At 51.0% G+C, this 25,451-nt stretch overlaps 10 protein-coding genes across 10 annotated transcripts; 5 read left to right on the forward strand and 5 right to left on the reverse strand.

Moving 5' to 3' along the window:
- The first annotated feature begins 107 nt into the window (after positions 1–107).
- GGS25DRAFT_482250 (uncharacterized protein) lies at positions 108–1,214 on the forward strand. Its single transcript, XM_049260256.1, has one exon. The coding sequence runs from the start codon at positions 595–597 to the stop codon at positions 829–831; it is 237 nt and encodes a 78-aa protein (XP_049119074.1). The 5' UTR covers positions 108–594; the 3' UTR covers positions 832–1,214.
- On the reverse strand, positions 1,045–3,316 carry GGS25DRAFT_190277 (FAD dependent oxidoreductase). Its single transcript, XM_049256704.1, has 4 exons — positions 3,199–3,316; positions 2,606–3,091; positions 1,739–2,496; positions 1,045–1,567 (listed from the first exon to the last, which is right to left on the reverse strand). Exons 2-4 carry the CDS (start codon positions 2,716–2,718, stop codon positions 1,182–1,184), a joined length of 1,257 nt encoding a protein of 418 aa, XP_049119075.1. The 5' UTR covers positions 2,719–3,091; positions 3,199–3,316; the 3' UTR covers positions 1,045–1,181.
- Positions 3,317–7,116: 3,800 nt separating this feature from the next.
- Positions 7,117–10,067, forward strand: GGS25DRAFT_482253 (heterokaryon incompatibility Het-C). The gene is made up of 2 exons (XM_049260257.1): positions 7,117–8,976; positions 9,068–10,067. Exons 1-2 carry the CDS (start codon positions 7,424–7,426, stop codon positions 9,801–9,803), a joined length of 2,289 nt encoding a protein of 762 aa, XP_049119076.1. The 5' UTR covers positions 7,117–7,423; the 3' UTR covers positions 9,804–10,067.
- On the reverse strand, positions 10,068–12,101 carry GGS25DRAFT_482254 (uncharacterized protein). Its single transcript, XM_049260258.1, has one exon. The coding sequence runs from the start codon at positions 11,543–11,545 to the stop codon at positions 10,691–10,693; it is 855 nt and encodes a 284-aa protein (XP_049119077.1). The 5' UTR covers positions 11,546–12,101; the 3' UTR covers positions 10,068–10,690.
- On the reverse strand, positions 10,130–10,606 carry GGS25DRAFT_519609 (uncharacterized protein; the record flags this gene model as incomplete). Its single annotated transcript, XM_049263739.1, has 1 exon — positions 10,130–10,606. The coding sequence occupies one exon, from the start codon at positions 10,604–10,606 to the stop codon at positions 10,130–10,132; it is 477 nt and encodes a 158-aa protein (XP_049119078.1).
- A 1,819-nt stretch (positions 12,102–13,920) lies between the features above and the next one.
- Positions 13,921–15,389, forward strand: GGS25DRAFT_519612 (uncharacterized protein; the record flags this gene model as incomplete). Its single annotated transcript, XM_049263740.1, has 6 exons — positions 13,921–14,018; positions 14,090–14,333; positions 14,395–14,475; positions 14,568–14,764; positions 14,873–15,264; positions 15,358–15,389. 6 exons carry the CDS (start codon positions 13,921–13,923, stop codon positions 15,387–15,389), a joined length of 1,044 nt encoding a protein of 347 aa, XP_049119079.1.
- A 238-nt stretch (positions 15,390–15,627) lies between these two features.
- Positions 15,628–20,342, reverse strand: GGS25DRAFT_190349 (uncharacterized protein). The gene is made up of 2 exons (XM_049256705.1): positions 19,708–20,342; positions 15,628–19,650 (listed from the first exon to the last, which is right to left on the reverse strand). Exons 1-2 carry the CDS (start codon positions 19,976–19,978, stop codon positions 15,851–15,853), a joined length of 4,071 nt encoding a protein of 1,356 aa, XP_049119080.1. The 5' UTR covers positions 19,979–20,342; the 3' UTR covers positions 15,628–15,850.
- A 540-nt stretch (positions 20,343–20,882) lies between these two features.
- On the forward strand, positions 20,883–22,538 carry GGS25DRAFT_482265 (putative para-hydroxybenzoate-polyprenyltransferase Coq2). Its single transcript, XM_049260259.1, has 2 exons — positions 20,883–20,965; positions 21,093–22,538. The coding sequence occupies exon 2, from the start codon at positions 21,119–21,121 to the stop codon at positions 22,376–22,378; it is 1,260 nt and encodes a 419-aa protein (XP_049119081.1). The 5' UTR covers positions 20,883–20,965; positions 21,093–21,118; the 3' UTR covers positions 22,379–22,538.
- GGS25DRAFT_482268 (40S ribosomal protein S23) lies at positions 22,539–23,561 on the reverse strand. The gene is made up of 3 exons (XM_049260260.1): positions 23,434–23,561; positions 23,013–23,276; positions 22,539–22,891 (listed from the first exon to the last, which is right to left on the reverse strand). The coding sequence occupies exons 2-3, from the start codon at positions 23,269–23,271 to the stop codon at positions 22,713–22,715; spliced, it is 438 nt and encodes a 145-aa protein (XP_049119082.1). The 5' UTR covers positions 23,272–23,276; positions 23,434–23,561; the 3' UTR covers positions 22,539–22,712.
- A 209-nt stretch (positions 23,562–23,770) lies between these two features.
- GGS25DRAFT_190578 (uncharacterized protein) lies at positions 23,771–25,094 on the forward strand. The gene has a single exon (XM_049256706.1). It carries the CDS (start codon positions 24,001–24,003, stop codon positions 24,898–24,900), a length of 900 nt encoding a protein of 299 aa, XP_049119083.1. The 5' UTR covers positions 23,771–24,000; the 3' UTR covers positions 24,901–25,094.
- The last annotated feature ends 357 nt before the right edge of the window (positions 25,095–25,451 follow it).

Genomic DNA, 25,451 nt, shown 5'->3' on the forward strand with positions numbered 1-25,451 from the left:
TTAATATGACGAGCCAATCACATAGGATCGGTGACTCGGATTATCCTGCTCCGAACACTGACTTGTTCGAGGTTCCGGGATCCCTCGAAAGCCTTCGGTTCCTTTATGCACAAACAACTTCAAGTTCATGGTTCAAGGCTTCCAAGTTTCAACTCCATTGGAAGTTATTACGAGAGGAGAGAATATGCTCGCTTTAAAATACCTCGTTAGATAACACAAATGACGCCAACCTGCTTTCACAAGATATTTCTCACCGCAAAGCTTATTCTAAGCTCTTCGATTCCATACCTACTACTACCCATCTATGTACCATGGTCGTTTTCTTTACGGTATCCCCGAATGTGAGGTCACTGAGGTGCACATATGAAGTACTTGCTTGACCTTCAATGTTCCTCCATTGCAATATTTTACGAGAATCTACTTCTCTTTTCCCACATTTCCGCGGGGTAACCTCCGGATGTCTCTCTCGGCTCCCCTTTCTTCTAGGAAGAGAGGCTTGCTGAAAATAACGGCTGGCAACATGACTCTTGTGTTCAGTAGACACGTGTTCCCAGTCTCATCCTTACTAATGCAGACTTCTCTACAGTAAGACAAATGCCGCGAGCAAGTGCATCAATTGATGTCCTGGCGTGCGCGTTGTGCTGCAGGTACCTGCTATCTACCTATATGTCTACCCTATTGGGATACCGAGTAACAGCCTCGCAGCCCGATGTGTACTACATACCCAAGTCTTATACATACATAGTAGCGTATGCTATACATATCTCCTTGTTACTAGGTTACAAGACAAGGATTGTCAGCCTCAATCATTCAAGCAACAACTTTGGCTAGGCATAGGAGTGATCTCTACTACCCTTTTGAGTGGCCTTCTCTGCAAGTTGCTCGTTTTTTATTCGTCCTAACCTGAGATGGTGGTCAGACACAGGTACTGTCACCGCTAGATGTTCTCCTATTGTTGTCATCTTTATCACTCGCCGTTTATTCTCTATGTAAGATCGAGTCATACTAGTTATTTATCCTATAGTTGTGGTGAAAGAAAGCAAAAGAACACCATCTGTAGACTTGTTACGCCGAGCCTCCTCCCCCCCTCCCCAAGAAAACCCCACCGCCCATAGAAAATGACGGAAGAAATAACGTGCATGAAGGAAAGCCTCATTGGCGAATCAAATGGCTTGGAATCATCAGCGTTGTTGGTGGGGCCTTTGGAAACCCCCTGATTTTCTCTCGAAGACAGTCTCGCTCATAGGTCGAGCTGGGATACCATCGAGGGCCTCGTCTACCAGCATCGCGACGTCTTGAGCACAACCAAATGACAGACTCCAGCCAGCTCCACCGTGCCCATAGGAATGTACGATACGGCTTCCCGTTCGACGAAGCTCGCGCTCAACTCTCACATTATGGCCTCGGAAAGGGCGTAGACCTTGCGCCAGCGGATACTCGGGGTCGAGGCGTGCGTTTTCTAAGCCAGGCAGGAATTTCTCGCACCTCTCCCGCATCCGGCGAATGATAGGCGTGTCTAGTGTCAGGTCCAGATTCCACTCATGCGGCTCGGTTATACCGCCGATCACTGCAGATCAACAGTCAGCGACTCAGATTTCATATCAGATTAGCAATGGACAAAAGAAAATTCGACTCGACGTCAAATCAAGTCTTTCGCCAAATGACTCAAGGCCGTTCCTCGGGTTTAAGCACCATCTCAATAAGAATAGTCATCTCAGACTAAAAGTGGGATGCTTACAGAGAATATTGTCATTCCTAGGTACGAGGAAGATGATTTCGTTAGTGGAGTGAGCCGCGTCTGCCGTGATGGTCAGAGCTGCTTCCACCTTCGGGAAGTCCGACCCGTCGTTGATGACTCGAATGAGACCACCCCTGATGGGATAGACACTCTCGTCGCCGGCGAGTACTTGCCCTTGCATGCCGGTGCAGTTGACGATGACATCGGCTTCAAAGCGGGCCCGTAGTGAGTCCTCGATCTCGACAAGGTCATCCTGGATCGTTTCGGTAACAAGGTTGGCTCCCTTGCTCTCGACGAGCTCCATCAGCCACCCCATGGCCTTGTCGGTATCGATGACCGGGGCCATAAGCTCGTATGCATCAACGGCTCCGTATGATGGGTCAATTCCCCTTTCATCCATTATGTCCGCTCCCCTGTAGAAGCCCTTCACCCCGCTAGCCATGATCTCGGTCATCTTGGTAACTTGGCTCTTGTCGCTGTCTACGGGATCAGGAAAGAAAAAGTCCGATGGCATCATGCGCACGCCGGACGCTTCGCTCAGAGCGGGGATGGACGCAATTCCATCCCAGATGTGGTATGAAGTCATTGACCAATGCTTCGAGTGGGCAAGAGAGATCTTGTCTGTGTGTTGACCGCAAACAGCCGGCGGGAATTCCCAGAGAGCACCGGCTATCTGGGATGTCAAACGTTGTTCGTCGTTGGCCCATGCGCTGCTAACGATGGTAACGCGGTAACCTCGGTCGAGAAGCACCCAAGATCTAAATCACTAAAGTCAGTACACTGCCTTGTAACTCAATAGGTTGGTATGTGTGGTGGGGGCCCCTTGAATGGCTCTGCTTGAAAAAGGGGGTTCAAATTTCGACTTACGATATCAGTCCAGTGACACCTCCACCAACTACCAGCACATGTGGAGATTTGCTAGTAGGTTGTCGAAGGGTTTGGCCAACGGGCGAAATGTCTCTCCAAAGAGTGAGTGGCATTTTGAATAGTGATGATATATAGGAAGTTGTTGGTACGATTTGTTTTCGCGACGAGCGAGTGCTTCGTGAAGGATATGGAATATAGAGCAAGTGTTCTTGTGTTATAATCGAGGCAGAGAAGACAAGTGTCTGAGGGATGAGATTGTTCTGTGGATTGTCTGATCAAACTAGTTCTGATACCTGGGCGTTGAAGCCCCTTATATGTTCCTACCTACCCAGGCAGTGTCCTTTCCGGGCTCCATAGTTGTCTTTACTTGTCTCCGCGAGCACCGCCCCTTTCGGCGTTGAGCAAGGAGCTACAACACCAAAATTCCCGGCCGCGCATGGAAGTCCTTTTCGAACTCTGACTGCATTTCTCCGGATGCCTATTTTCGTATGTACGTATCTACCTAAGTCTCTTTTGATCGGGCGGGGTAAGAAGGAGAACTACTCAGCAAGGCGGACGGCAGTACTGTCTAGTAAAGTGCTGACTGGATCTATGTTGGCTCGTCTAGATCACGCGGAATGGCTATCACTGCATAGGACCCTGCTCCTTATAGAACCCTACTCCAACGAGGACTATAGGTTACACTTCGAACCTCGCAGCTCATCGCCTTGTAGGGCTACAAAGTGGGCCAAGAGATTATTGTCAGCAGACTATACATCCGCCTCTTTCAAGAGCCGCGCCGTTACATCACAGAAGTACACTTCAGCCGAGCCACTACGAAATTACTACCCTGAATCGTTCCACAGGCGTTCTACGGCTGACCGAGAAAAAGAATACACGCCCCCCCCCTGGTTATTCGCCGGCCTTGTACGTAGCAGGGCCAGATACCTATCGTTGTCAAATATTCAGTGAGACCAAGTCGTTCCCTGACCCACTCCTCCGCAGCTTCTCTCACGGCCGCCTCCTCGTCCGTATCACAACCAATGTCTCATAGGCCTTGGTAAAGGATTGCCATAGCGCGATATTGCTCGATAACACCAACTTCGGAAGTGCTCATTGCGCTATTTCACTCTCGAAGAGGATAGAACAAGTTGTTCACTAGCTACGCGATGTATATGATGATGATTACATGTCGTAGGGCATCCGGTTGAGGTCATCGCAGAATGCTCACCGATCCCGGCCACTGGCCTCCATACCTCCGACTCGCCCGCGCTTCTCCGTATTATATAATGCCTATTTTCGAACGCATCACCAAGCTTTGTCATCGGTACCTGCTCGTACGATCGTCATTTTCTCGCGTAAAGCTCGCCCACATTTCAAAATATCATATATCCCCACAAGAGTCATCAGATATGCTTATCGAGCAGAATCTGTCTCGAGGCGGTGAATCATGATTTACACGACATCAGGATCGGCCAGCTGCTACCTCCTTATTCTCCCGAAATGGCGGACATGCTACCGCATATCGGCTGTCACTCTTGGTCGCCGCATGTAGCCATTCCTAACTAGTACTGACAAGCTTCTTCTGCATGTCATACGCTCGCTTAGGCACCGAGTGGTATAACCTGGGCTAGGCACCGCCTGCGCAGAAGGAATGGCGGCGAACGAGGAGCAGGCTTGACTCACTTGCGGTACACAAGTAGTGATTTCCAAACAATAGTATGATTTTATCTGTAAGCTACGGGAATTATTGCTACCGTTACTATCGTTGGTGTCGGGGATGATCTAAAACGATGGCGTTACAAGCTAGCAACTACCTGCATCCAACGGCGAGGCCTAACGGCACAGACTTAGTTCGTCAAAGAGAGCCTCGTTGCGTACATTTGAGCCGCCGGATGGCGCCGATGGCATGTAGCTGTGCAAAAGAGTAATCTTCCAATGCGGGAATAGGCCTGTAATAAGCTACAGGGCCGAAGCCACCGCCATTTGGCGGACAAAAATTCCAGAACCATGGTCGCGGTAGGTTGCTGATGCAAATTATATTGCTGTTCACCTAGGCCCGAATGAAATTGCCTTCTCGTCTCTTCGTCTGGGTGGTGTAGTTGATAGGTTTGTTACTCCTGCGATTCGCATACTCAGGACGCACCGCCTCCACCACTATGAAGCAATAGGTTATCAGTAACCTATCAATCTGCCACAGGAGTCAAGGAGTTTACGACAACTCATGATATGCAGTTAGTTACAATGTCGCATCGACTCAGTTTCACCGAGAGCTACACTTTGCGTGGTCGTCAGTAGCCAAGCCAATAAGATTGTGGCAGATAGCTAATCTCGCCATCATAATCAAACAGAGACTTATCACAAGCTGATATTCGACCACATAGTTTCCAAAGTTCCCCGGCGCGTAGATTGTGGTTTACCTGTACATTTTGCCGTGACTACTAAATCCATCCCACTGCTAGAATTGCTTGGATGCGCTGTACTCCGAGACGGGTCGACATTCAATAAATCCTGAATCAACGCCCGGTGAGGGGACGTGATAAACGGCGTTAAGTGACGAATTTCCGTCGAGGCACCTGCTCACTACCTTGGAGGCCCCGCGTCCCCAGGATTTCGTTGAACCTACGCTTCTGCAGTGCTGGAATCCTTCGGGTTGGTCAGCCACCACAGAGGCCATGTCCAAGTTGACCGGTATGTTTCGAGCTTGAGCTATGACCTTTGGTAACAGGGTGTGCGGATTAAAGCCCACTCCTCTTACCGTCGTGCTTCGTACCTAGCCAGCTTCCCCGCGAATATCGCGGAGATGAAGCACTGACCTGAGGGTTGGTCGTTCGTCAGGCTTGGTATTGATATGCATGCATGTAATTGTTCGAGGTTGCGCTAGCCTCGTATCGGGAATGACGCCTCACTCGCATCATATTGGCCCAGATTGTTTCGTTGGCAGGTTCCAGGCAGCCTCGAGCTCGATCCCGATATATCCAGATGCAAGGGATGTCTTTCGTATCCCGTGTCCTCCGAAATTATCTAATACAATTGCGTTCTCGTTGCGGGAAACGGTGAACCGCTGAAAATGAAAAGGGGGTTCGTATTCGGACCGGGTGCTCCTGCTAGGGCGTTAACCCCGTGGTCACACACCTGTCCGCGTCGACATATGGTTATCCAGTACCTGCCTACCTTGATGGGGAGGCACTGGCCTAGGAGGTGGGCAGGTAGGGAGGTAAGGAGGTATGCATTCGCCATGTCCTATGCGTATCAGCATTTAGGTATGCAAATCACCGAGGCAAAGGACAATTTCGGTATCTGTAGGGCGGAGTGGCGACATCAACTATCTCATTCGGAATATAGTAGTGCCAAAGTATCACACTAGATTCCAAAATCGTCCACCGAACCCGTCTCTCGTAAGAAGATCAGATCCGCTTCCCTCTTCCCCTTCCCCCCACGGCGGCTCGTCAGCAGCTAGAAATAGAACCCATGTGTTGACGAAATCCTCCTATCATTTTAGGTGAAGGGAGATTCCCGTTTATGGATGATGATTCTCAGATTAAGTGTAGTTCCCGGACGGAAAGAAGTTGTTGGGGTAGTTGAGAGAGATGGGTACCGACCTACACCTACCTACACACACACACACACACACACACACACACATATGTACGGTACCTATAAAAGCAATATCGGAAGTTGGGTGTATGGTGGATTAGTGAACTGAATGGCTACCAGTAAGTCCCTATGTAAGTTGTACCTAAGCTATAAAAGTTCTGGAGCCAATGGAAGGAGTGGAAAGGTTGGAGTCGCTGCCGGAGCCTCCACCACTGACCGATCAAGTCTAACCGTGTTGGGTGGTAAGGCTGCATCTGCATGCATCGTCTACCCTTTCTAGATCTGCCCTATGAGGTTTTTCGGCCGGTTATAGCAGGTCTAATGCTAAACTGCACTACGTACCTAGGTATGCATAGAGGCCACTTCCTATGCCGAGGTAGGCTGGTAAACTGGAATGGGTAGTAAGCGTTGACGCAGGTATAGATGAGCATACGCAAGACATGACTTCATACTGGTATATGGTAGTGGCTTGGGATGCAAAAGGTGGCGCAGCTGAGGACATAGGTAATCACATAATCGACTGACAAAGAGGCCAAGAAATGTGGCAAATGGACCTGTTTGAGGCTTCAGAGGGCCGGAAGGCAACATTCAGCTCACACTAAATAGGTAGGTATATCCACTAGGTAATAGGTATGCCCGCCGCACATTTGATGACGAAAAGAGGGAAAGAAGAAGAAGAAGAAAAGGTGTAAAAAAGGGCAATGAGTAATGAACATGGTTTTATCTTCTCTTTTCACCGACGGACTTGACCTAGACTGGTTTTCTTCTTTTTCGGTATGATTTTATAGTATTTACTAGGTACATATGTAGTTACTGGTTTATAAACTTCCAAGTTCAATGTTACTTATTAGTACATGTACATAGTGCACCTGACTCTGGAGTATAATACCTACATACCTAGTAATGTAGTCGCCAAGTACTTGCACAGCTATCCGCTTAGATCGGCATTGTATGTACTTACATAGTACAATACATAACAGTACATGTGTAATACCAGTCATCCTTCAACTTTCTTACCTACCCCGCCATTCATTTTTCGTCTTATTCCCTTAATTCACTTGATTTCTTAATGCATCCATCCATCTAATCTACACCAAACACACCAAACACACCAAACAAAACTAAACGTCAGCAAACAACGTTACCATAACTACCTACGTCCTAAATCCGAAGAATCATCAATCCATCGTCTCGTAAATCATCCCCTAGATTGAGAGGTCTATCACGGCCAAGGCATACACCATGCCGTCCTCACCTCTAGGATTCAGCAGCTTGCTGCTAGTAGCTGCTATTGTCCTAGTTGTCATGCCCGGAAAGGCTGACGCCTTCGGTGCTGGTAACATCCCTTCCATTGCTCAGGTCGAAGGTCACAATTGGCGTCACGGCGACATCGAGGATACGCTCAAGACCATCGCTTTTCTCCACGGAAAGAAGTGGACCACTTTACTAGTGCAGCGTACCTACTTTGGAAACTGGCTCCGAGATTACTCTCAAGCCATCGACGTCGGTAGCGTCAAAGGAGTGAATGCCGCCACCATCCGTGTCTTAGTTTGGGTTCTCTCTTTCCTCGCCAATGGCTACGCCACGGAGGAGTTTGAGGTCACTGAGGAGCGCCTGGGCGTTTATAGGCCAGAGGAACACATTGACAACCCCCTGGGCTATGCCGATGGTGAAGACGCTAGGACATATGATAAACGGCTTCGTGGGCCTGTCTTGCCGATTGAAACAGAGATTGACCCGCAAACTGGTATGAAAAATTATATCGCCAATGAGCAAGGAAGTTGGGCTACTAGCGCCGGATACCTCCGATTCAGCATCGGCCGGAGTGTGCACTTTGGTAGACTCTACTGCCATGGGTCTCACGGCAGAGGGAAAGAGGAGGATCTCTGCGAAGCTCTAAGATGTCTGGGCCAATCCCTCCACTGCATGGAAGACTTCAGCGCTCACAGCAACTACTGTGAGCTAGCACTACGAGAGCTAGGTTACCACGAAGTCTTCCCCCATTGTGGTACGGATGCTGAGATCAACCTGCGTGGTAAACGGGTCTACCCTATCGTTACGGGAACTTTTGGTGGCGTCGATTTCTTGCATTCCGTCTTGGGCGAGGCCAATGATCACTTCACACAGTCCGAGGTCGACCAATTGGATATTGCTTTGAAGAATTCAGAAAAGAGCTCGAGCTCGGGACCGTCTGGCAGCAGCAGCGGCACGCGCGGGTTTGGAAGTAGCATAGGCGGCGGTTCTGCGGGCGATTTCATCTCCCTAATCGGTCAATTGCCGGGCATTGGAGGTGGAATGGCTTCAGAGGCGCGCGATCTTAGAAGGATGGCCGAGGAGCAGGAGAGGCGGAATGAGCGGGAAGATATGTACTCTGGCACACGCGACAATGCCAATATCGTGCCTGGTATGAGCGAGAATTTTGACCCCGTGAAGGTCTCGAAACAGGTATACCCCATCTTGCAGTTCCGCGACAAGATCGTAAAGTCGATCAATAGGGGCATTGCCAAGATCCCCGGCCTGGAGAGTCTTCTCGAGCACATAAGCGAGACCTTGACCGCATTCGTCCTTGGTCTGCTAGCGCCATTTATTAGGCCCATTATAAATGCCGTCACCAATGCATTGAAGGACGGATCGTCGGGTGTCATTAGTGCAAGCGCGAAGTCACAACTCGAGCCGTGGAAGAACCCCCACTGCACGGATCCAACGCACTCCATGCTCTCCAAGGACCACTTCACCAATGTCCTAAACCCTTGCGCCGGCAGAGTTGCTGCAACAATCCTTAAATATGCCGTACCGTAAGTACCTGTTAACTGCACCTTTTGGTTCTCACTTCTCACTTCAGACTATTTTCTATCTCGTATTGCTGACACCTGACATCTTTTACAGACGCATCCTCTATGCCTGGGATAATCCCGGCATTCCCGTTGACGAGGTTGTGAGTGACGTCTTGCATGCTTTCCACCACCCAGCTCTCCGAAACGAGCGTGTTGAGATTCAACGTGACATGTTCAATACGGTGCGTCAGTGGGCGGACGAGCATCCGCGCCGTCACGAGATCAACCATATTTTAGGGTCTCAATCCGTGAAAAACGGCAAGAACCACATGTTATCGAGTCAGAAGGGCCACTCGCACGGTGGTGGAATCTTTGATGGTGGTTTAGCAGAACAACTAGGCCACGGTAGGCCTACGGGATCACTCTGGTCGCAGTGTGCTACGAGAGATCTCGACGCCATGGGTGGTGGTGAAAAGCTACGACCGACATCCGGTTACGGATCGAGCCGCCCGACCTCATCTCATTCTCCGGGACATCCGGCGCCAAGCCCGGGTTACGGATATACCCCGCACAATCCCCCAGGTGGCGACAGTTATCCGCCGTACGCCGGCTATGGAGCCCAGCCAGATCCTCAGTACCAATCTTACAACCAGCAGGCTTATCCTAATCCTCAGCAAGGATACGGAGCTCAACCTCAGGGTGAAGCTGCGTCCTACTACAGTGCCTCGGGGCCACCTCAGCAAGGTTATCAACAATACGGGGCACCACCCCCTCAGCAAGGAGGATATCCTCCATATGGACACCAGCAGTGGGGAGGTGGTGGGTATGGGAATCCTCCGTATCCCTGAAAAGCATAAGTGGTTTGGTGTCATTCATGGCGTTGAGGAGGGGATTCTTTTTTTGGCCGGGTTACGTGTGTGGTGAAGATTCCTAACATGGACCATGGAGGAGGGGAGTATGATTGAGATTTGCCAGAATTCTCAACTTCAAGCATTTCGGTTGGCTTAGGAGTTGCTCCTGGGTAGGTGCTTAGATAGGTATTCTTACGATAAGTATGATATTAGCAACGTTATGATTGGGTACTTTTGATACAAGCATGGTGAAATAGATAATGCTTAACTTGTATTTTTACGCTATTTTTGTACAATATCTATCTAAATAAAATCACAACCACTTATCCTAATAACCGCCCCCTTTTAAAAGGCTCAATCACCTGAAATTCTAACCTGCGGGGCAGCTCGTCCGGGGCCCAATATATCGTCCCGTGCCGCAGCCAATGCGCATACGTCCCCGGCACATCGTCCGAGCCCTCGTGGCTCCTCCACATCGATCCCAAGGTGCACTCGAACACCTTTAATATGATCCCGTGGGCCAGCTTGAACCCGAAGCTCCGACGCAGACACGTCTCCACGATCTCCCGCGCTAGTTTTTGGTCTGCGCTTTCTTCTTCGCCGGAGTTTGGGAGGGGAAGGGGGAGAGACATGAGCTCGAACGCCCGCCGCCCGTCCCAGTTTGTGAGTTGGTTGATCAGCTGCGAGCCTTCCATGTACTCGATCGCGTACACGTGCGAGGCCATGTAGCGCGGGCCATCCCACCCCCCACCCGAGTCGTCGGAGTCGGAGGTGTCCAGGAGCCCGGCGACGAGAGACATAGCTTGTCCTTGGATGATGTAGTCTGTCAGCTTCGCGCCGGATTCCTGCGCGCTGAACCGTTTTGGCTCTCCTTTTCCTTGCTGCTACTGCTCTTCCTCGCCATCGTCGGTCTCGACGAGCATCGTGAAGGTGCCGCCCATGAGCGGGACGCCGCGCAGGAGCGGGTTGCGGTGCATGCCCTCTGTGCTGGTCTTCGGCTTTCCTTTTTTTTCCCCATCACCGTCACCGTCGCCAACCCCCTCCCACAGCGCAACCAGCAGCCGATGACACCGCTCGAAAAAGGGGTTCCCCGGCAACGCCCCCAGGAAATAATTCGTCAGGTTCCGACCCCCGACCCCGCCGATGTTGTACGAGAGCACCTCGTAGGGGGAGGAGGGGTCGCCGACGGTGGTGCGCCAGAGCAGGTCCAGGTCCCCGATCTGCAGGAGCCCGACGTCGGCGTAGACGCCGCCGTGGCGGAGGAGCAGCGGGAAGCGCACGAGGTCGGAGGTATGCTGGGGCGCGTAGGGGCCCGAAAGGGTGGAGGTTGTGAAGGCGGTTGGGAAGGTTGGAGTGGCAGAGGTAGAGGTAGAGGTAGAGGTGGAGGTGATAGGAGTGCTGGGGTCAAGGAACCGGTACACGTGCGACGCGGACCCCGGGACCAGGTCCAGCACGCGGACGGCCCAGCCGTGCGGAGAAAACCGCCGGTGCCAGGCGCGGATGTTGCGCCGCGTGTATGCGTGCATGGCGAGGTAGCCGCTGTGCCAGAAGAACCAGATGTTTTTGGCGGAGGTGACGGGGGGCGGGTGTGTGATGGCGGCGTCGATGAAAGTGTCTGGGCGGAGGTCGAGTTCTGAGGGGGGGATGGCGTGGACGCCGGGGGGTAGGGGGTATGGGTAGGGTGAGGGGTCCATGGTGGTGGTTTGAGGTTGGGATGTGGTTGTGAGGTTGGGGGGCATGGGAGGAAGTGAGAGCTTGACTGTTTGAGATTGTCTTGCTGGGTGTGGTGTTTTGAGGAGATACCTATGTTAGGTAGATACCTGTTTATGCGAGTCGACCTACTCGGCGCATAGGTAGGTGTGTAGGTAGATAGATATAAGGGTTGTTGGCAGTAGTTAGGGGAATTTCTCAACCATTTTCGCGCGTCTCAAGGGCCATATTTATGCCGCTTGATATCAAAAGCAAATCGCATGAGACCATTATAAGGGCCGTGTACCTTAGGTACGTACCTAGGCGGTGACTCGACGATGAGTCTCTGTATACCTAGATTACTAACCAATCTAGGCACCTGGCACCTGTATAAGAGATAGGTAGGTAACTCAGCTATGTAAGTGGCACTCTCCAACCAACCAGACCCAATAAACGGCCTTGTTAGCTCCGGCCTTACCATACTTCGGGGTTAGCGATGTCTGACAGCTCTTGATTCAGGATGAGCATCATTCACGTGACTGGCGTTTATTTCATCGTCACATCTGTCACGTGACAGTAAGTGACCTAGGTTAGGTACATAGGTACCTAAGGTGACCATATCGCGCGCAGGCCAACCATGAAAGAGACAGCATTCCCGTGTTATAGTAAGCTCTTTCACAGTCGTCGAGGCGCGAGGCATCACGTTCATCGCCTTTGGCCTTGAAATATAACGCCATGAAGGGCTCGCGTTGCGCATTTGGGCACGGAGTAGGACCGAATCTGGATTCATCTCGAATGATCTCAAGGGTTCCCTCCACGGTAGAGAGTTGAGGATCGTCCATCAGTTATATTTTGAATCCGTGTCCTAGGACTCCCATGGTACCGATGGCCTCGACGCCTGTGAGAATATGAGCCGGGATGTTATGAACCGAGTCGGTCTGGAGCGCTAGCCCGGTGTTTCCGATAGCAATGTCGACGAGTTGGGAGAAGTTGCTTTCGCTTGGAGGCTGGGCTAGCTTGCACAAGAGACTGGAATCGACGTCGGAACTACACGATGCCATCAATCGCGGTATGGAGGTTCCAAGTGCCTGCCCACTTTGGCTTCGCACTGGTCATTCGGCCGAAGAGGTCCTCACGGAAATCCATTACCACTTACACAACACCACCTAGAGATCCTCCCAGAGCTCTGCAACCCATTACGCTAGCGACTACGTCTTCGAAGATGGTAACATCGCCCTTGATGACAGTCAAATGCGTAGCGAGGAGAATTACCGGTTCCAAGGTCTTGCTTCTGCGATTGCTTGGTCTCGCATTGCTTGAGGCGAAATTATATCACCGATGACGTGATCTAGAACATCGCGAATATTGATTGTCGATATACTCTACGCGTGAGCAAGCGCGTTCTTGAAAGGATGGAGCACTGTACAAACAGAACATAAAGTGCAGTGAGTAAAAGAAAAAAAAAGAAAAGCTATTCGCCAGCTGAGGAATCGAACCCCAGGACCTAGTGGTGGTTGTAATGGCAACTTGAAATATTTTTTCTATTCTTCAAACACTTCGATTTACCACTAGGCCATACCAATCCGGCTGAAAAATTAACTGCTTATTTGATTTGTATAGTTTGTCTCGGTAAAGGTTGCGGTAGTAATAGGGGTTGCTACATAGGGATAGCTAGTTTGCTTGTTGATATGAAGCTATTCGGAAGCTAAAATCTTGCCGCCCACCCCACATGGGCTGGGATGTCTGGTAAAACTGAAGAGATGGCACTGTATGCTACTGTTCGACTAAAAGGGTCAGGGACGAGAAAGGGGATTTGTCATAAGTAGACTGCAGTCTGCCAACCCGCCCGAGATAAACGCCACGTTTCTTACAGTACCTACTATAACATCAATGAATCAAGACCGGGTTCAAGTGGGAGCGAGTATCCATGAAGCACATGTCAATTCCTGTCTCCTCACTTCCTGTGCAGATCACTTCTTCCCGTTATCCGAGAGCCAGTGTGACCGTCCTGTACCAACGACACCCCTGGCTCCTCAAGTATCTTAATATAGAACGCATCGAGAGAAACAGGTGGAATCTGCAACTGCATCTGCTACGGTATCTATATACTATCATTAGCCAATGAAATGCTCTTCTGTATAGTTGATGGTCACCGGGGATTATATGTTCGGCCAAATTCCATTTCGACCGCTGTCCTCCCGGCACTTGATAACCCGGAAACACCATTTAACCAATTTTAACCGGCGACCCTGCCACGATATCCTCAAACAGAAAAAAGTCTTGGGCTAGATATATAATATCCCGTGATTCCCTTCCCTTGATCTTCTTCCACAAGTCTCCCACTAGGTCCGCAAGTCCATCGTGATAGGTCACTCCACCCCGCGTAGATAAATCAGTATCAGTCGCCCATTTTTCCTAGATCAAAATGCAGTGGAAGGCTCTCTTCCTAGCTGCCGCGGCGATCCCGCAGCAGGTCTCAGCGCAGTATGCCCAGGCAGCCATGATGCGTTTCCAGTGTTCCAGGTACGTTGCTGTGGATAATCAAGTCCTAAAAACTCCCAAAAAAAAACATCAGGCCTCTAAGACGAGAACAGGCTAGTCGTTGAACGGGTCGACCCCCTGGTTTCCCCAGGCCTCATCCAGTCCCCCCACATCCACCAGGTCGTCGGCGGAGACTCCTTTAACGCCACGATGGCCCCCGTCGACTACGACCTCCCCTCTGAATCGACGTGCACGACCTGCTCGTTTAGCGAGGACTTCTCCAACTACTGGACGGCTAACCTGTACTTCAAGGCCCGCAACGGGACGTACAAGCGGGTGAAGCAGATGGTCAACCTGGTATGCGAGCATCCCACCCCTTTGCCAAGTAGGTAGTAAGTTTGTCTAACACTTAGGCCAGGGCCTCCAAGGCGAAGAAGGCATGACCGTATACTACATCCCGCCCTACGATGGGCACACCAAAGTCACCGCCTTCAAGCCCGTAAGTCGAATCAAATGCTCTACCTAGACTAGATATATCCTCATCTAGTGCCTACCTATACCTAGTAGCCTCTAACTGGAGAACTCCAACAGGGCTTCAGAATGCTAGTCGGCGAAGCGACCCTGCGCGCAGCCCAGGGGCAGCAAAAACAGCTCTGCCACCGCTGCTACACCAACGTCGACCAGAGCCCCTTCGGCGGCGCCCCCTGCGCCGACAGCCAGATGGACACCGCCGCGCTGCCCAAGAAGACGTGTGACGGCGGCATCCGCGCCACCATCACATTCCCCACGTAAGTCCTCCCCACCTAACCCTTAACCCTTAACTAGCCGGGCTATGTGCCTAGGCACCTACCTCAGGTACTAGGGATGAAGACTGTGCTGACCAAAACCCTATGTAGGTGCTGGGACGGCAAGAACCTCGACAGCCCCGACCACAAAAGCCACGTCGCCTACCCCTCCAGCGGCTCCTTCGAGGCCTCCTCCCCGTGCCCCTCGACGCACCCCGTGCGCCTGCCGCAGGTGATGTACGAGGTGATGTGGGACACGCGGGAGTTCAACGACCCGTCGCTGTGGCCGGAGGACGGCAGCCAGCCGTTCGTGTACAGCATGGACGACGGCACGGGGTACGGGTGGCACGGGGACTACATGTTCGGGTGGAAGGGGGACGCCCTGCAGCGCGCGCTGGACGCCCGCTGCAGCAACGACCGCTGCGCGCAGCTGCAGACGCAGACGCCCGCCCAGGCGACGGCGTGCAAGAAGGCGCAGACGGTCAGGGAGGATGTCGATGGATGTGAGTGCTTTTTTTTTTTTTTTTCCCAGGCCGTTTATAGGTATTGATACCCCTATTCGCGAGTAATTGCTGACTTTAGGTGAAAATCTGCAGGGCTCACCGAACTGCCAAGCGTGAGTATGTAAGGGTGGACGGTCCATAAATTTGGTTGACGATCTCGTCGGTCACTAGTTATGTTGGGCTATATATAGTACAGGACGTTTAGATATTTAGTAGACCTCTTTCACACCAGGTACCTACCTACGGGATAGTAAATAGAGATTTTTGTTGTAAATAGACTACCAATGATCTATTTACCTCGTGCTATGAGTACCAAGGAGGTTAGGTACTATTAACGTGTCCTTTTCAACATGAAATTAGGGTATAGGACTAAGGAGATCTTGCAAACCAAAAGTAGGTACCTATAAGTGGTAGACAGCAGTATCAAGCTCTCTGCCGAGCCGATAATTTCGCAGGCCCCATGCCCTTGTATGGCATAGTTGCAGTGTCCAAGCAACACCAACGCCGCCATAACCGTTTCCCTAACCTCCATTGCCAGTCATCCATTAACTCCGTGATATACAGTACCAAGCTACCACCTACAGAACTAAACGCGGCCTCGACCCCGACCCCTCCCAGGGGGCCTCCCTCTCCCTTTTCCTCGACCGCGCGATTGAACAAAGGGCTGTCTTTGAGGAATATCCTCCATGTCACTGTCATCACTTGACTCTAGAGACACAGAGTCGGGTGCGCTATCCTCTTCGGAGGAGGAGAATGCCAACCTGACAACTGTAGGTCCATTTGATTTCCGAGTGGGTCGTAGTCGTTGTTCTGGTATTTGACGCTCCGATACGGAGCTAGGTGAAGGGGAATCTTGAGCTTGGTCCCGGGCAGGCTCGAAATCATTGTCAACCAGCTCTTTGCGTCCCCGTTTGGGGCTGGGCCTATTAACCGCGTCGTCGTCATCATCAAATCGCGACAGCGATTTGTTCTTAGGAACTGGGGCTGACGCAGTTGGCGTTTCCCGGGCTGATGAAGTGGCCGAGGCCCCCGTGGCATTGTTTCGGGTCCCGCGCGAGGATATCTTGATCTTTCTACCTCGCATAGCTACTCGCTCTGCCATAGACATAAATCGGCGATCTCGGGTCGGCTCTGGACTGTCGAGTACACGTGTCCTGGGGGCTTGCTCTACACGAGGCCGTCCTGGAGGCCGCCCCCTTTTTCTCACTAAACCCCCGCGAGACGCGGATGGAGATGGCCGTGACTGTTCCTCATCTTCATGCTTCTCGCCAGAATTTGCGTTGCCCAACTCGCGTATAAGCTGTGCTTCAAGTTCATCCAAACTGACATCGTTCTCATCACCGTTCCGAGTATTATCAGCGTCGCTAGCATCAACCATAATAGTGTCCTCGTCATTTTTATTTTCGAGATTGCCCAGTATAGACTTCCTTGGTCGGCCTGGTGGGCGGCCACGCCTTTTGCCCGTGGAAGGAGCCTCAGATGCGACTGGGGCTGGGGTTGGGGTCGAAGTTGCAGTTTTACCGAGCGATGACCGTGGTGGCCGGCCTCGTCTTTTAGCTCCTGGCTTTGGGGTGCTTTGAGCGATGATCGGACTTTCTCCTTCTCCGGGAAGCTGCGTCAGAGCGCGGATTGCATCGGCAGCTAGATCTACAGGGTCCACATCTTCTGGTGCGCTATTATCATTTTCAGATTCGAAAAGCCGCAGAGGTTTAATCATCACACTATCATCGAGGTCTTCAGCAGGCTCTTCGTCTTCAACATAGGATGCTATTGGTTTGGCATGTCGTAAGGTAGGCCGTAAGGGGTCGATAGGTAGAGGTGGCCGTCTCTGTTTCTTCTGTTTGAGGCTGGAACCCGCTTGAGAAGTCTCTCCAACTTGTTCTTCGTCAACGCTATTTTCACCTTGCCGTTCATTGGAGCCGTTCGACGCATCCACTCGGGTTGGTGTAGGCATACTGTCACCCAAAGACCCAAGTAAAGCAGGGTCGAGGTTAACCAACTGATCAAGGTTGCCGGTTTTGGGCTTTTTGCGGTTTCTAGGACCTCTAAAATCGGGATCATTGTCAGTCTCAAGCCTAGCCTTTCTCTTTGCGAGTTGGAGTGTCTTTTTGACAAAATCGGACATTTCTGGTTCATCATTCAGAGTATCGGCATCCGGTTCTTGGAATGGGTCGAATAAGATTCTGTCTGCACTTTCGTCTTGGTCGTAGAATCCCATGCCCATCATTCGCTCTCTACCCGCCATTGACGTGTCGGGATACTGAGATAGATCTGGATAAACTGAGTCCTCTTCTCCATTCTGTATACCAGACACATCGGGATTCTCGACAAAATTTGCCACTTCACTTAACATATGAGCAGTAGATGGCTGATCACCCTGTACGTCACCATTCCTAGCTGTACCAGCGTGGTCCGAGGGGTGATTCTGATCCCCGTCCTCATCCATGACTGCATCTTGGAGAGCAGAGTCCATCTCGTTCGGGGCTTCCTCTGCCGCATTCCATGGGTCTTTGGCTTTTTCGGCGTCTGCCTGCTGCTTCAATCGTTGCATTCGCCTAGTATCTTTACTGCGGTTCTCCTCTCCAGTAGCCTTTAGCCAACTAAAGTTATGCTGACGGAAGTCGACGATCGACTCAACGCTACGATCGTCAGCAATGGGGCGCGTATCATGCCCAAGGAGCGTGTTCTTGGGGACGTAAGGAATCGTATTGCCACTTTGTCTACAACTTCCGCAATTGCAAATGTTGAGACATTTCGGACATTGCCAGTGTTCTTGCTCCATTACTGCCTGTGGCATCATGTCAAACGCCCGCCATAGCACACCGTAGCAGTACGCGTTCTGGCACGACGTGCAAAAGGCGAGTTTATATGTGTAGTCCTTATGACAGCAGACATGGCAACGGTAAACGTCTCCCTTCTTGGCTTTGCGTCGCGACTTTGGCTTTTTCTTGACTCGACCATCGTCATCAACTTCAGGAGCGTCAGATTCCTCGGCTGGAGGGTCAGGAGGCTTCGAGATATCGTTCCAGGGTCGCCTTCGAAGTTGTTCTTGACAGATTTGGGCTACTGATTTCTTGCCTGATTTCTTTCGAGCAACCTCAATGGGCTGAGGAGACGTCTCAAGGTCGATAAACCCATCTTGCTGTATTACCATGGCCCTCCAGGTTTCATGTTTCTCAACAAGATCGGACCATTTCCATTGCTCACACCATTGTAAACCAGAAACACAAAGACACGAGCGACCCATACTGTAACATTCCATGCAAATATCGTAGGTATCCTCATCGCCGTTTATAAGCGGCCGCACACAACATTTGCAAGTCAAGAAGCGGTTGAAGATGTTAGACCGACAGTATGAACACGTGATGTTGGAGTCGAACGGGATAAATTCGACATTGAGTTGCTTATAGCCAAACATTTCGTCGATGAGGATCTCGGTGAAAAGACCAAACAGACGTTTGAAGTCATTGGCCATCTGTTTTATGCGCGGCGAAGTCTGCATCAGCTCCTGGCCGAACCCTAGCAGCCCAACTTCGGCACTCTCCTCGGGGGTTTGTAAATCCTTATAATACTTCTCGAGGGTATAATAGATGATCGCCTTGTTTTTGTATTGCTCATCACGGCACACTAGTCTCGCTTTCGGGAGAGCCTCGTGAAGGGCTAGATCAAGGGTTTCGACTGTGGTCCTATTCCATGCCACTTTCATAGTCCTTGTTCCGCGATTCCAGACCTGATGGGGCGCAAGGGGAGGAATCAAGATAAAGTCGCCCACTTTCTGCTCGACAATGTAGACGGGGAAGTTGGCCTTTTTCCACGCGTTGATTTGTGCGAAATGTTTTTCAATTTCAATGTCGTGACCAAGCATAGAGAGGAAGTACTCCCGGACAACTTCGCGATCCTTCGTCTCCGTCATGAACCAAATCGAACTGCCCGGCTTCTCCCCTTTATTATCCCCCGAGGCTTCGACCATAATGTTCTGGCCTAAACTGGCGCACATCTCTCGATGGGCAGGGGTAAAGGTCCCTTCGTGTCCGATGTAGCACATAAGATTCTGTGCACGCATTTCCTCCGCAAGACTACTCATCAGATCGCCTGCTACTGCGGGTGTCCTCTCCGGCGCACCAAAGATATCATCATTTCGGGCGTCTGCGCTTGGGTTATCGCTAATGTTCTCGTTCATATAGAACACGTTCGGTGGGATCACTCTCTTCAAGTGATTGTACCATTCAGGAGGGCAGTCTATGTCTTTCAAGTAGAGGCGTTGCCGTCGTTCGTCGCGGAAATTAGTCGGGGTCCATTGGTTGGTCAACTGTCGCATCGATCGCAAGTAATGGCCGGTGGTCATTGGGACATCAGTCCGCGCATTTATGTCACGAACATTTTCCTCTGTGGGCTATCATCAGTATACCGATATGTCTTATTTTCTACCAGGTGTCAACTTACGCTTCTTGTCACATGCCTTCTCCAGCCAGGCAGCGCTGAACAACTTTTCCGGGAGAACCCTATTCCATCCTTCTATGACGAGTGGGCGACCCCCTTCGATAACGTGCAGCTGCACCAACTTCTCGAAGCCAGACGGACCGAGGCGCCTAATCTGGGCAGTAGATATGCGAACCACCCAGTCGAAATTGGGGGTTCGATCGACAAGTGCATGGAGGTCGAGGTCTGGAGGTATTGGATCGAATTTAGCTTGAGGATGTAATGTAGGAGGCATCTTGGCGATAGTATGGCTTCGTGTTTCTGAAGTTCCGAGGTTCGAGTGTTATGGAACAGAGTTGTGAAGCTTCAAAAGGACAACTCGCGAAAGCGACAGCGGGGTTCGTGAAAATAGCCAGACCCTCGCCCAACGCGCCTACGTGAAATTCGCGTTTATAATCCCATTTACAATTTTCAATGCATTGTCTGTCATGGCAAGATGGTGTTGAAGACAAATAAGCTTGTCAGTAATATCATCAGGCCTGATTCAAGTTACCTAGGTTAGGGTAGTCAGTGGAGAAGTATGAATGAAAGAGATATCATAATTCACATAAAGCTGAAAGGATGAACATTCATTATTAACAGGCTTCACGAGGTTGGAGCATTCAAAGCTATGACTTTTTAAATTTGGAGAATCGAAAAAGCAAGCACTATAAATCTACAAAGTACATGTAACTACTAGGTACTAGGTACCTTCTGCAGGTACCTAGGTACTTCATGCATTTCACCAATCAAAAGCTAGGATTACAGCTCCAGTTAAGCTTATGCACAGGCCATGCAGATATTTCCACGATAAGATAAGGCTGAAGTTCAAAATAGCTTCAATGGCGCCGAAGTTTGAAACTCAAAAGACACCAAGAACCAAGACAAGACATTGTCTCTGCAAGCATAAGCGGAATGGATGGACTTATGATATAATGATTATAAGCTAGGCATACCTAGTAGATCCAACGGTTTCTTTTCTTTTCCGTTTTCTTGTAAAGGTAGGCCCTCATTTCTATTAACCTTAGCAATATGACAACTCATCTGCAACCCTTCACTCATGAAAAAAATCTGTAAAAAAGCAAAATTGAAAATACAAAGGTTGAGTGGGTAGGTACCTAGGTAGGTAGGTAGGTAATTTTCAACTTTGTGAAATTCATACCACAGGTCAATTTTTGCTTTTCGAATTTATATGAACAATTGATCTCAAACCTCCTCCTCATTGTATACTACCCTAGGTTAGGTAGGTATTTTGGCTAATCCCATGGTAAACCCATCTTATCTAATACGAATATCTTCATTTCTCTCATACATGACACTATACTCTATAATATTACTCACTAGAAACACACAAGCTAACAAGTCTCCAGTTTCACGTTATTAAAATCCAGGCAGGATGCCTCGATTCCAAGTGCCCAGAGGCACAAGATGCTTGCTGGGCCGTAGTCCGGCCTCTCCGAATCCAGGACGGTTAAGGATGCCCAGGCATTTTCACTATATATCTAAATGCACACCTCGGCATCCACAAAATGCATCACCACCATCAACAATAACAACACCAGCTCTAGCCCTCAGCTTCCCTAAAACAAACAACCTAATCCTCTACCGGAACGCCCACACCATCGACTCCCCCTCGTCTTCACCCGCCACCGCCACCGCCACCACCTCACCGGCGCCCTACTCCCCACCCACCACCGGCATCCTCGCCCAGCTCCCACGCTCATGGGTCCCTTACGCAGAACTAATCCGCATCGACAAGCCAACCGGGACCTACTACCTCTTCTTCCCCTGCCTCTTCTCCACTCTCATGGCCGCGCCCCTCGCGTCACCCCTAATCCCGGGCCCCCTCACCGTCGTCGGCACCGCGACGCTCTTCTTCGCCGGCGCCCTCATCATGCGCGGCGCAGGCTGCACCATCAACGACCTCTGGGACCGTAACCTCGACCCGCACGTAACACGGACGCGGGATCGCCCCCTCGCGCGCGGCGCCATCACGCCCTTCCGCGCCCTGACCTACACCGGCGCCCAACTGCTAGCCGGGCTCGCCATACTCCTGCAATTCCCCCTACCATGTCTCTTCTACGGTGTACCCAGCCTCCTCCTCGTCGCCTCGTACCCGCTCGCGAAGCGCGTAACCTACTACCCGCAGTTCGTGCTCGGGTTGACCTTTAGCTGGGGTGCCGTGATGGGCTTTCCCGCGCTCGGCGTCGACCTCCTCGCCAACAGCGCAGCGATGAGCGCCGCGGGTTTGTTGTACGCGAGCAATGTGGCGTGGACGGTGCTGTACGACATGATCTACGCGCACATGGACATCAAGGACGACGCCAAGGCGGGCATCAAGAGCATTGCGCTGAAGCACGACGCCGAGACCAAGAAGGTGCTCACGGGCTTGGCGGTCGTGCAAATCGGGCTGCTGGGTGCGGCGGGTATGGCGGCTGGCGCGGGGCCTGCGTTCTTTGTTGGCAGCTGTGGGGGTGCTGCATTAACGCTGGGGTGGATGATTAAGAGAGTGGATCTGAAGAGCGTCAAGGACTGCTGGTGGTGGTTCGTCAATGGATGTTGGATCACTGGTGGCGTGATCAGTCTCGGGCTAGGGGCCGATTATCTGCTGAGGTATATTGGGAAGCAACCGGTCCAAGAAACGGAGGAAAATTAGAACGGTAAAAAGCAATCTGTACAATTATGTATTTGGGACTGAAAATCTAGAACATCAGGTCCGGGTTAGAGAAGACTTGGGGCAAGTCTGTACAAACTACAGCTCACAACCATAGAATTATGCATCCAACATCACGATGAACAATGAAAATTATTATGAGTGTTTACTTGTTTGGCGACGCAGAATCTCTTTTCGTGGATCTCGTCTACCTATGAATGAATATCAAGGCCCGACCCTATGATGCCGTGATGAAACAAAGCAAGCCGTATCGACTCCGCATGCCCAATGAATCTTCGTTGCGCGTTTTCCCTTTTCCTTGCAAACCCCGAGTTGTTTATGAACGGGGCTTCTCCTTCTTCTCCTTCCATAGAGCCAATAGACCGACACCGGAAACCTTGACGACCTTGAATCGCACACCGGGAATATCACCCTTGGCCTTGCCCTTACGACCGAATCCAGCGAGTAGGACCTCGTCGTTCTCGTCTACGAAGTTGAGGCAACCGTCATTGGGGACTGTAGAGAGTAAAACTGTTAGCTAATTCGGTCTCGAAAAATTCTTCGCATGTAATTGCGAATTCGTTCCCCTCTGCTTCTCCTCTGCTAGAACAAACGGGATTAAAAGGGTAATTCGTACCGAAAGCGGTGACCTTCTTTCCGTTCTTGATAAGTTGTACACGGACACACTTTCGAATGGCGGAGTTGGGCTGTTTGGCTTCGACACCGACCTTCTCGAGGACGATGCCCTTGGCGTGGGAGGAACCACCGAAAGGCGATGACTTGAAAGCGGTACCGAGAGCGCGCTTCTTGTATCCGAGATCAGCCCACTTCTGCTCCTTTCGGTGCAGACGTAGCTTTCTGGCCGCGTTGAGACCACGAGGCTTTCCTTTACCCATGATTGCTGTAGTAGAGGAAGTGCGCAGTCAGTAGATGAATAGTGGAAAGATGGACGACGAATTCGTAATTGATGAATAAGATAATTCCGGTCGACGTGAATTGGGAATTGTTTGTATTGATGAAATTAAAAGAAAAGGAATAGGAATGGAAGATCAACTTACCGATTTGTGTATGGTATCGCTCAGACTTGGGTGTGTGTTGAAGTTGGTTGGATGTGGTGCTTGACTAAGAGATCGTGGATATGAATATTTTCGGTTAATTCTTTTCACAGACTAAATTGAAAAAAATGCGTAAGGGTTTCTTCGCCCTAGTCAACGGTCAAACTGGCTGTGGCTGTGCAGAGGGTGGTGAATTCAATTGAACTTGAATGGCCCACTCTTAAAGTGGCTGATTGATAGTGCGCTCGGGAACCTTGGGACGTCCGGTTTTGAAACATGGTCTGTGCGTTACATTGATCACATGCGCAATCTAATGCAAATGGTCAGGTCCGGAGTACGTACGAAGTACATACGATTCAGGTTGCATACCAAATTCGCAACTCTCAACACGTTTGACCTCGAGCTGGACCTCTCACCAACCAATCACATTCTTCAATCATAAGCATCTCTTTTCAGGCTGACATCTCTAGGTAGCCTATTCAATCTTTAATCTTTAATCTTCTTCAAACCAATTTTCGAAAAAGGGATTATTCGTTTCCGAACACGTCTCTTTCGCAACAAAATGTAGCGATGGCCATGACTATGACCGACCTCAGACTAACTCCGAGCAACTCTAAGGCTCGCGACCCTGCTCCTAGTCTATTCATACATCCCTCTCCAGCCGCTTCCCATGCCTCGCTTCCGGGAATGCTCACAACGGGCCCACCGTTACCCTCTACTATTGCCTCAGCTTCCAATGCCCGCGAAAATGCCAGCGGCGCATCGATGCAACAGTCCCAGGCCCCTCCCTCGCTCGCGCGGACAGGCTCGATGCTAAACCCCCGGAGCCGCGTAGGCGTCACCCGACTTCAAACCGCAGAATCTACCCGCACCGTCGATAGGACCGACGCGCTATGGGCGGAGATGCAGGCGACCTTGGAAGAAGTCGAGCTGTCAGCAAGCGGAGGCACACACATCTTCGGGCCCGAGCACGATCGCAAGCTTGCCGAGCTGCGCGGGGCCCAGATCAAGCTGGCGCAAGCTTGGGCGCGAGGGGAAGCCGACGACTCGATTGAGACTACCGCCGCAAAGAATGAGGCGCCCAACATCATGGAGACATTGGGCGAGATAGGCGTTTCTGCCGCTTCCAAGACAGGCCTCGGTCCCACAAGCTCCGCGGGCGCCGGAAAGGGAGGAGCAGAGGGTACAGAAGGTGGTAAAAGCACAGCCGGGACCGGGAGTGCGCGTCCGGGTAGTAGCGGGACGGGTCGCGAACGGTTAGGCGCTAAGATCGACGAGGAGACAGAAAAGGATATTCTACTCGCGAGAAATAGAAGAGAAGCAAACGATCGTTATTTTTCAAAAATAGACCAGAGTGTCCGGGACGTTGTCGAGAAGCTCGAGGAAGTTGCAGTTGCTATGAGAGCAGTCGAAGAAGAAACGCGCAACGTTTGGGGTGAGGGTGCCACACCGGATAATACGAGGGCTTAATTGGAGGTGTCGACCCTTTTGTATTAGCACGGAAGGCAGGGCGTTTAGGGATTGGATGGCTGGAAGGCTACGGGCATATGATCACTGGGAATGGCTTCACTCATGCATTCACGGATCACTAGGCGTTTAAGGATATTTTTAAGAGGGACAAAGGAGATTGTATTAGCCTGAAGAGGCTGCTAACTCATCTGCAGCAACTCGGTAGTTGTCACACGATGGTCGGGGTATATGAATGGCCCAAGAACAGGTTGGCCAGAAAGTCGAGCATGAATCGTCATGAATCTTCGTAACATCATCCCAACGTTGGTCCACCTCCTTGCGCCAGAAACCGATTGCTCATAACATATTACATGCTTTTGAAGGTTGTGCTCATAACATGTTTCATCATCTATTCCACAACAACGCGCTCAGTCCTCAAGCACGGACTGAGGGCAGTAGTTGTTATCCAACTCCCAAATTCTCTCCCGGGAGTATCGATATGGACAAGATCTGCGTAACCTGATGGTGAATCCAAGCTGCCGCATTCTCGCCCTTCCCAGCATGTCATGCGA

This window comes from Hypoxylon fragiforme, assembly GCF_022984875.1.
Source record: "Hypoxylon fragiforme strain CBS 206.31 chromosome Unknown GGS25scaffold_3, whole genome shotgun sequence".
Taxonomy (NCBI): Eukaryota; Fungi; Ascomycota; class Sordariomycetes; order Xylariales; family Hypoxylaceae; genus Hypoxylon; species Hypoxylon fragiforme.

What these genes read in the sequence shown, in the direction of transcription:
- GGS25DRAFT_482250 (XM_049260256.1), top strand. Translation starts at nt 595, where the DNA reads ATGCCGCGAGCAAGTGCATCAATTGATGTCCTGGCGTGCGCGTTGTGC.
- GGS25DRAFT_190578 (XM_049256706.1), top strand. Translation starts at nt 24,001, where the DNA reads ATGGCCATGACTATGACCGACCTCAGACTAACTCCGAGCAACTCTAAG.
- GGS25DRAFT_190349 (XM_049256705.1), bottom strand. Translation starts at nt 19,978, where the DNA reads ATGCCTCCTACATTACATCCTCAAGCTAAATTCGATCCAATACCTCCA. An exon ending in GAAGGCATGTGACAAGAAGC is followed by an intron (nt 19,651 to 19,707) that starts GTAAGTTGACAC and finishes GATAGCCCACAG; the next exon opens with AGGAAAATGTTCGTGACATA.
- GGS25DRAFT_482265 (XM_049260259.1), top strand. Translation starts at nt 21,119, where the DNA reads ATGCCTCGATTCCAAGTGCCCAGAGGCACAAGATGCTTGCTGGGCCGT.
- GGS25DRAFT_190277 (XM_049256704.1), bottom strand. Translation starts at nt 2,718, where the DNA reads ATGCCACTCACTCTTTGGAGAGACATTTCGCCCGTTGGCCAAACCCTT. An exon ending in GGTGTCACTGGACTGATATC is followed by an intron (nt 2,497 to 2,605) that starts GTAAGTCGAAAT and finishes TTAGTGATTTAG; the next exon opens with ATCTTGGGTGCTTCTCGACC. An exon ending in TAGGAATGACAATATTCTCT is followed by an intron (nt 1,568 to 1,738) that starts GTAAGCATCCCA and finishes GTTGATCTGCAG; the next exon opens with TGATCGGCGGTATAACCGAG.
- GGS25DRAFT_482253 (XM_049260257.1), top strand. Translation starts at nt 7,424, where the DNA reads ATGCCGTCCTCACCTCTAGGATTCAGCAGCTTGCTGCTAGTAGCTGCT. An exon ending in ATCCTTAAATATGCCGTACC is followed by an intron (nt 8,977 to 9,067) that starts GTAAGTACCTGT and finishes CATCTTTTACAG; the next exon opens with ACGCATCCTCTATGCCTGGG.
- GGS25DRAFT_482254 (XM_049260258.1), bottom strand. Translation starts at nt 11,545, where the DNA reads ATGCCCCCCAACCTCACAACCACATCCCAACCTCAAACCACCACCATG.
- GGS25DRAFT_482268 (XM_049260260.1), bottom strand. Translation starts at nt 23,271, where the DNA reads ATGGGTAAAGGAAAGCCTCGTGGTCTCAACGCGGCCAGAAAGCTACGT. An exon ending in AAAGAAGGTCACCGCTTTCG is followed by an intron (nt 22,892 to 23,012) that starts GTACGAATTACC and finishes TACTCTCTACAG; the next exon opens with TCCCCAATGACGGTTGCCTC.